General features: G+C 45.9%; 1 protein-coding gene across 1 annotated transcript in view; it reads right to left on the minus strand.

Moving 5' to 3' along the window:
* Nucleotides 1–680: 680 nt before the first annotated feature.
* The window catches only part of ST6GAL2 (ST6 beta-galactoside alpha-2,6-sialyltransferase 2), a gene marked incomplete at both ends in the record, with an annotated part of 22009 nt that continues 13386 nt past the window's right edge, over nucleotides 681–9303 (minus strand). Inside the window, 1 exon segment of the mRNA XM_079721109.1 lies at nucleotides 681–934. Within this exon segment, the coding sequence (XP_079577235.1) occupies nucleotides 681–934 (254 nt within the window).

The following is a 9303-nucleotide window of genomic DNA, read 5'->3' on the forward strand; positions in this document are numbered from 1 at the left end:
GGGCGTTCCTAGTCAAGTAAGGAAATATTGCAGGAAAACCAAGTGCTTCCCCTGTGCTGCTCTTCCGGGTTGGCTTTTTCTGGGACTGCTCAGGAGGAAGGCTTTATGGTTTTAGAAATGTGTCTGATACACAAAGAGCAAAGCCTCGGTGGCAGATGGGAGCAGAGATGGGGATGCCGAGGGCTAGAAACCCTTCAAAGGATATACCGCGGATTCTGCTGTTAGTGTAAACATGCCTGGGCGCTAATCCAGACGTTCGTCATCAACTCTACGTTCTTTCATGACAAGTGCACGTACAAGTGGCACAATTGATGGGACATGTACTGTCCCTCAGCATGGGTGCTTCCAGGTACAAACTGTGTCATCTATCCGGTGTATCCCTGACACCTGCTGCTGAAACCAGCCCTAGTCAAGAGAAGACTAACATTTTGAAGCCATTTACCCATTTGTTATACATTTGCTTTTTTTCTAGCTATCCTTTACAGAAGTTTTTTGCAACTTTCTTGAGTTTATTTCTTTGAGTTCCATTTCTATATTCAAAGCAGTTGTAAATACTCAATGGCTTAGAAAGGGAAGGACCCCCGTGGCCACCACGAAGTCACAGCTGGCGACCGAAGGCCGCGCCACCTCCAGGGCACCTTCCAGCATCTCCAGGACTCGGACGGAGCCCGGCCGGCCCCTCAGGCTCCCGGCGGGCAGCGCACGGCCCGCAGCCCGGGCAGCACGACCTTGCCCTTCTGGTGCAGGTCGCCCTGGGCGCCCGTGTTGAGCCGCTGCACCAGCAGCTTCTCGTAGAGCAGCGGGTGGTAGGCGCCCAGCGTGCAGGCCGCGTCGTAGTAGGGCTCGTGGTAGTGGCACAGGTCCGTCTGCCTCATGGACGGGATGTACTCGTACACGTGCACCTCGCCGCACAGGGCCATCATGAGCAGGATGCCTGCAGGAGAGACCGGAGCCGTGAGCAACGCGGGGAGGGGCCGCGTCGGCCCTCACGCTGGATCCGGATTCGCGGTCGTGTCTTCCCTGTCTGTCTACGCATCTCTCTGTCCTTCTGCCCGTGACATTGGAATTGTCTGTTTACAGTCTGTCTTTCCCACCAGACGGCAGGGGATCTGGGGTTAGGGCTGGGCCTCATCCATCTTTCTGTCACTAGTGGCGAGCACAGTATCTGGTGGAGAGTTGGGGGCCCATGCTTGTTGAATGACTATATGACCTGCTTTCTTGCTTTTTTAAAGGTAACCAGGTGGGGGACGTCTTTGAAGGGGAGGGGGTGGAGGGGCACGGCTGGGGCCGGAGATTCCTGCCCTGTGCCCCCTTCCTTGTCGGCTTCACTTTGTGGCTCTAACTTCCAGTGAGTGCCATGCATGCGGTTTGGGGGCTGGGTGCGTGTTAAGACGTCATGCTATGAAACATTCACTCGCCCAGTTGACCGCTGGGGCCCCAGGAATGAGAGAAGAAAAGACAAAAGTGATCAAACTTAGGGAAAGGACAGTCAGCGCCAGATCTGCATCCCCAAGTCAGAATATCATGTACCACCTTCTACATGCAGGTGCAACTGATTTGCAGCAGGACTGTGATATAACAAAGAAGCGCATGTTATAGAAAAACAGATGCTAAAATAGTTGCTTAAATGGAAAGAGATGGAGACACAGAGTTCAAAATTAATATTAAAATTATTTTTCTCACTGGAACTATCAGTATTAAAGTTGCTTTCATTTCTTCTTTTTTTTCTAATGTTCAAAATAGCTATAAAGCCATATGACCATTGAGCAGATCTCGTTCTGGATCTATGCTGAAGAGCTTTCCTTTCCTAGCTCCACCATCATCTTTGTTAACATTCTTTAAACTTAAAAAACATATGGACTTCCCTGGAGATCCAGTGGTTAAGACTCCGCGCTTCCAATGAAAGGGGTGTGGGTTCGATCCCTGGGTGGGGAACTAAGATCCCACATGCCACATGCTGCAGCCAAAAACAAAACAAAACAAAACAAAACAACAACAACAACAACAAAAAATCCCAAGAGGAAAACAAAAGAATAAAAAATATGCTTAGCCTTTTATGAAAGGATATCCCTTGTTATGAAAAACACATGAAGTCACACATTTAGCTCCTGTTACAGACAAGGTTTCTTTGCAGAGAACAATCGTATTTCTAATTAATCAACTGTGCGTGCATCATGAAAATCCCCACAACTGGAGAAAGTACGGCACGAGGGGCCCAGGGGAGCAGTGGGAAGGGCTTGGTTTTGCCTGGGGATCCAGAAAGGTCCCCAGGGAGGTGAGGCCTGAACCCGCAGGTACCATCTTGGGCGGGGCGGGGTGGGGGGAAGAAGCGGAGAGGAAGCAGAAAGGATGCCAGAGAGGACCCTGGTGTCCTGTTGAGAAGACGTCAGGATGTGCCTTGAGGGCCACGAAACTGCTGTGGCTGAGAGTAAACCATGCTCCTAACGAGAGACACAGATTCTTCAGGTCAAGGTCTAAGAAGTGACGCTGTTCCCAACAGCTGCGTCGAAACAAGTCCCTGGTCAGTCCCCCTCTTCCTCCCAGCTCTGCGGGCTCCCTTCTCCTCTCCCGCGTCTGAGCGTCCGTGGGCCCGCCCACCGTGACCGTGATCCAGGTGAAGCCAAGAGAGAACCGAGGACCAGCACCTTCTTCCTCAAGTCACCGAGGGGGTGGGCACCAGCCCAGCATCGCACAGGCGATAAGATCTCTGCCTCTTTTGTTTTTTTAAAATTCTTTTTAAAATTCTTTTCCCACTTAGGTTATTACAGGATATTGAGCAGAGTTCCCTGCGCTATACAGTAGGTCCTTATTGGTTATCTCTCTTAAATATAGTAGTGTGTACACGTCAATCCCAAACTCCCAAACTATCCTGCCCCCTCCTTCCCCCTGGTATCCCTGCTCTGTGTACGTTTCTCCTCATCCTCACAAAATCACCCATGAGGAATTGACACAGTGGATGAGAAAGCCATGTGCCCGGAGAATTACATTCGTTTATTCCTGTTGTTTTGTTGTTTGTTTGTTTTTGAGGTACGCGGTCCTCTCACTATTGTGGCCTCTCCCGTTGCGGAGCACAGGCTCCGGACGCGCAGGCTCAGCGGCCATGGCTCACAGGCCCAGCCACTCCGCGGCATGTGGGATCCTCCCAGACCGGGGCACGAACCCGTGTCCCCTGCATCGGCAAGCGGACTCTCAACCACTGCGCCACCAGGGAAGCCCCTTTTTTCTTTCTTTCTTTTTTTTTTTTTTGACTTTAAACCTTTGATGAGCAAGGCCGCCTCTGCCGTGTGTGTCTCTGGGTGAGAGTCACAGGCCTGTGTCTATGGAGCTGGGACGCTTCAGTGTTTGCCCATCAGGGTGCGCGCTGGCTGCCCGCTCTCCCTTCCCTTCCCTGGGCGTGGCGTGTGGCCAGCTGTGCCCAAGGAACCACATCAAAGCATCCCAGAATCCTTCATTCCTGAACATCCTCCCCCTGTATATTTATTACAACAGTTTTCCTGCAGCGCAGTGCAGAGGCTTCAAGGGTATCTTTTTTAATTTTTTTAAAAATAAATTTATTTATTTATTTATTTTTGGCTGCATTGGGTCTTCATTGCTGTGCACAGTCTTTCTCTAGTTGTGAAGAGCAGGGGCTACTCTTCGTTGCGGTGCACGGGCTCTAGGTGCGCCGGCTTCAGTAGTTGTGGCACGCGGGCTCAGTAGCTGTGGTTCGCGGGCTTAGTTGCTCCGCGGCATGTGGGATCTTCCCGGACCAGGGCTCAAACCCGTGTCCCCTGCATTGGCAGGCGGATTCTTAACCACTGCGCCACGAGGGACGTCCCCTTCAAGGGTGTCTTTTGCACAAAAGCTTTTGATAAATGAGCGTGGAACTGTGTCTAGAAACCACACTCTCGTTACTGTCAGCCCAGAACACAGCCTCATCCACAGAGGCTGCGACCAGCGTGCACTAGCTGTCGCCTTTGCAACTCTGGTCTCCAAGTGGGTGGATTTCAGAAGCCACTGTCATTCCTGAGAGATGCTGCTGTCCTTCCTCGAAAGCAGTTCTCAGCCTTCAGCATGAAAGGACGACCTGGCAGTTTGTTAAAATGCGGATTCCCGGGCTTGTCGCCATCCCTAGAGACGTGGGTTCCCTGGTGTATGTTGGGGTCCAGGAAATGGAGTTTTTTTTTTTGGCCGTGCCACGTGGCATGTGGGATCTTAGTTCCCCCGACCAGACCAGGGATCGAACCCATGCCCCCTGCATTGCAAGGGCGGAGTCTTAACCACTGGATCACCAGGGAACTCCCAAGGAAACGGAATTTTTAACAAGCATTCCTAAACAACCTGTGGTGAAGGGCCATTAAAAAAATTCCTATCCATCACTGACCAATACTTCTGTAAAATACACGAACAATGAACTGCTAGAAAAATGATCACATATTAGGTTGCCATGCTATGTCAAATTGCTATAAAACCTTCCAAATATGTTCAGTTTCTACACTGATCTAGTCGTAGACTAATAACAAACGTTCCCGGACCAGTGCTGGTCTGCTTACCATGCTTGGAGGACCAGGCTGGTCTCACATACGTATTCTTTGAAAAACTCTACTGTAAGGATCCCAGAGGTGTCTCCTTAGTAGCTGACCATTCTGCATGTTAGACAACTAACCTAGAGTTGAACTGCTACACACACCCAAGTAAGAAGAAGTTTGAGTAATTTCTCTAGATGTCCTTGCTATCTACTTGGCCTCAAAGGTCTACTAAGTGCTCGAATCTGGTTATTGTTTTCTGGGAAGTTTTCCAGAGACAAGGTTTCCTCTTACTGTTAGTGAACTACTATCAATACATTTTAAATCACGTATTTATTAAATAGACGATATAGATTTCGTCATATGACTGGGCAAAAAGTTATGGTTTCACTGTAAGTAAATAGGTATATTTTTGCATTTTCATATATAAATACTTTATATTTTAAAGTGACTTCTAGAGCTTCAGAAATACTGAAATTTGCTAGGTAGTTCACGGCCGTCCAAACTGAAGGCCGACAGAGGTTCAGGAAGTGTCTTATTTTGAGTTATCTGTGTACATCCTCCTGGTTTTTGCATCTCATTTTGTGCCTCCATATGAACCTGTGGGTTCCTATAACCACGAGCCTTGGTCCAGAGCATCCTAAAATTTAAGTTAGAGCCGAATCTGCTCTAAGTGATTAAATGACAACCAGCTGTAGTCCTGATATCAGAATCGGTATGGCAGCACCTTCAAAGGGAAGGGAAAATCAATTTATAACTCATTGGTACATGTGAAAGGTGGACAAGATTTATGAAATCAAAGGTGGAGGATATTTTTTCTTATTTAAAATTTATTTTAGACAGCATGGTCATTTCATTTGGCATACGTGTACTCTGCTTATTAATTTATTAAGGCCGATATCACACATAAATTTGAGTTTAGATTCAGACTCTGTCATATAATAAATACTGAAAATCATTATTAAATGTGGTTATATCTGCACATCACTTTTCCTAGGAGTTAAGAGTACTTAGTCACACACAAAACCCTGAAGATGAAACTTCTTCATGTATTGCAAAGGGGACCTAGGTGGACCTCAATGTCAGGAGGGGTGTAACAGTCCTGGCACAGCTCGGGGTATGTGTGGGGTGGAGAGACTGTGGGACCTATAGGGTTGGGACCAGACCGGGAGAGACCAGAGCTGTCAAGCACGGTTAGAAGCCTCTTCAAGTAATCTCACACATATATTCAACTGGGCACAGTGCTGAAAACTGGGGATTTGGAGAAAGTTTCTTTAAGAAAAAAAATTAAGTAAATCCAACTAAAGAATGAAACTTTAAGTTTCACAGTAGGTGGCAAGCTCATAACCTACAGTTCTTAGGACAACTTGAAGAAAGCGTCTTAACTACTGCACTGAGAACAATGTCTGAGCACTGCCACCAGCATCTCTTCTGACGTGTTGTGATGCTGGGCCCTGTCATCCACAAGTGACGTCAACACCAACACGTGGTCCTCAGATGTTCTGTGAGGTACACTGACAAGGTACCGTGCTGGGAGGCCCCAGCTTACTTCCGGGTTTGATGATTTGCTAGGAGGACCCACCAGATGCAGCACATAGCCAGTGATTTATTACAGGCCTCCTGTGCCTGGCACACACCAGCATTCCAGACTCCAGAAGGAAGCAGGTGCTGGGCGTGGACCCACTGCTGCATAAGCATCTGGGCACAGTGATCCACCCTGGCACTTAAGGGGGCCTCCCCAAACCCAGGCTCCCAGATGCCAGCCAAGGGTCAACCCTGCAAGCAGGGCTCCCAGCCATCGGCAGTCAGGCCTGCCATGGTGGCTCTTTTCTGCACAGATGCCGTATATACCTGGAAATTCACAGTATCACGTTAGCTCCTAATCATTTCCCCATGCCAGGCCGACACGGGGAATTCACAGCTGGTTATGCTAAAAATGTTTTTTTTTGTGTTTTTCATTTCCTTTCTTAGGAATGCTCAGGATTACCCAAAAAGCGAAACGAATACAAACCATCGAATGCGGTGCTATTCAGTAAAGAATTTTTTTAAACAATCACTTAAGGAACTTTTATGTTACATAATTTTGTTTATGGACTACCAAAAAGTAACTGCTTTCATCACTAATAAAATTGTACTGCTTTCAATGTGGAGCCAGACTTTTTGATGGGCAGATCAATACTGAGACACTTTTTAATGTATTTTTCCAAGCCAATCAAAATGGGCATGCAGCCAGTTCTTAAAAATCTTTGAACATAATTCATAATTCAATTAATGTTAAGTTTTTTGGCCAGTTTTTACAAATGAGGAGGGATTCATTTGAAGAAAAAGAAGTGCAAATTTTCCTGGGCAATTATGACTCAAGAGGCATTCATTTGCCAAATTATGGGTTTTAAAATATTGTATAATTCAATATAATTATCAAACCAATTAAAAAGCATTTCCACTGGTCTTAATAAAATGTCACATGATATGACTCAGCATAACAAGCAGTATGTACACTCATTTATTTGTCCACAACCTGGATAAGAAGCAAACTTCCATCCATGTTCAGATGATCACAGACCCTGAATGAATGAGGTTCCCCTATAAAACTCTACTTTGCATATATATAGATGCCTTTGATATGTGTCAGAGTCCAGCAGAGTTTAATCATTGAGCCTTTACCTTAATTGTGCTCACACGAAAACTGTCTTACTTTGCACCTGGCAAAATATTTAAAGTAACAACACCCCAAATCGTTCACAGTAATAGAATTTTTTCCTTGATGAACGGATCCTTTTAACGTGGAGCAAAATAAGCTATGGATATAAACAGAATCTAATGCAAATGACGGGAAAAATACTGGCTTTCATCCATTCCAGGTAGCACTTGAACATAATTCACGTGTGAGGTAAACTAGAAATTTCTGAGAATGTCCAATAAAACACTGCAAAACATGTTTCTGAATGAGGGGTGAGGGTGAAAGGTTAAGTGTATTGAATATGCTGATCTAATGGAAATCTAGCAGCTATTCTGTGGTTTCCCCATAAATTCATCATAAGATGGAAAATTATGAGAACTATACTTAAGATTATTGAAGGAGCACAAATGACATTTTAAGTGATAATTCCAGAAAATATCTGTAATTAAAAGATGGTTTGGAAATTTGCATTTCATGAAATAAAATAATTTAAGAGGCATCTACTATATTAAGTAAAATCATATAATGCATAAATAATACTTGAAAGCCAAGTTTTTAGCTCATTTATATTGTATTATTTGATCAGGATTCACTATTTAATGTGAATAAATAGTGAATTTAAATGTAAAATGTAAAAAAATGTAAATGTAAAAAACTGTTCCTGATCAACATAATGTGATTGGTTTTACACACTCATAAATATGGATGTTAAGTGGCTTATTAGTTTGGGTTAATGTGTTATTATTTTGTGTTAACATCTGAGTTTGGATGATATATTGGAAAATTAGAACCCCAAACTCAAAATAAAATGGAAAAGAAAGGAAGTTATGACTTGTTTTTAAGCATATTATTTTTGTGCATGTATTAACTAGGCTGAGATTCTAGCGTTTGCATCTGTGAATTCTAGAAACATCACTTATGATATAATCAGTAGAGGCAGGACGAGGCGTTGGTGGTTTGTACAATAAAGGCCTTGTCACCTGTAGGCTAGAGGAGTCCCTTCTCTTTGCTGCTGGTAGGGCCGGTGCACCAGGCCCATCTGCCTGACGATGCTCAGCCCTGAGCCTTGGGGGAGTGAAGCTGGGCCTCCTGCTGGGCTGGAGGCCCCACCACCTCAGGTGGCAAAACCATCCAGCCAGGCTGCAGGACCCCAGGCGAGCTCACGGACCTTCTGTGACAACATCCGTCTGTATGAGAGCTACACCGAAACAATGGGATTCCAAGGAAATGATTCCCTATCCTCAGCCAGGCCGTGGTGCGGTCAAAACCCACTGCCTAGTACCAAAAACGAGAGAAAACCTCCAGTATCCAACTGAGGATGCAAGAGAAATGTCCCTCCTGTGTGAACAAGCAGCTCCCAGCGGGCTGAGGGTAAGGGACCTAACAAAGCGAAGGAGTTGTTCCAGAGAAACCGGTCCCATGGAGCATCTAAATCGCCTGGATCCACGCTACTTCCTTCTAATTTAAAAAATACATGTGCAGTGCCAGAGGGGTAAGAATCCCTTCACTGCTGCTCTGGAGAAGCGGATGGTTCACGGCATACGTCTCTGAGGCACTTACTATTGTAAGGCTGTCCTTCTGTGACCCGGAAGGACAAATATGGCCTCTGGTCAGAATTCAAAGAAAAAGCGGTAAGTCAGCGCTTCCCAACAATGATCGACACGCCATACCCTTTGCTCAGCACTCATTCTCCTGGGAATTTATCTTCAGGAAATCTGATTGATAATAGCAAACATCTTCTATCCCGTGTGTCCCCACCCACAGGGCACAGTGTCCAGTGGGACCCTGATACCTTCTGCATGAGCTCCTTTTCATCCTTTTGTGGTCACCAGGATGTAGCAGTGCTGTCCTTTACAGCCTTCCCTGTGGTGGAGACGGTCTCCGTCTACACTGCCTAGGACTGAGCCACCGGGAGCACATAGCTTTGAGAGTTTGAAATGGGGCTTGTGCACCAAGGAAGAGAAATTTTCCTTTTATTTGGTCCTAATTAACTTAAATCTAAGCAGCCACCTGTGGCTAGTAGCCGCTATACTGGACAGGACGGTACTAGAAAATAATAATGATTGCGAACGGCCTGATAAAAAGGTGTTGTTATGACTCCCTTTTCTCCCAGGAGCA

The sequence above is a fragment of the Hyperoodon ampullatus genome (assembly GCF_949752795.1).
Source record: "Hyperoodon ampullatus genome assembly, chromosome: 15".
In the NCBI taxonomy this organism is placed as follows: domain Eukaryota; kingdom Metazoa; phylum Chordata; class Mammalia; order Artiodactyla; family Ziphiidae; genus Hyperoodon; species Hyperoodon ampullatus.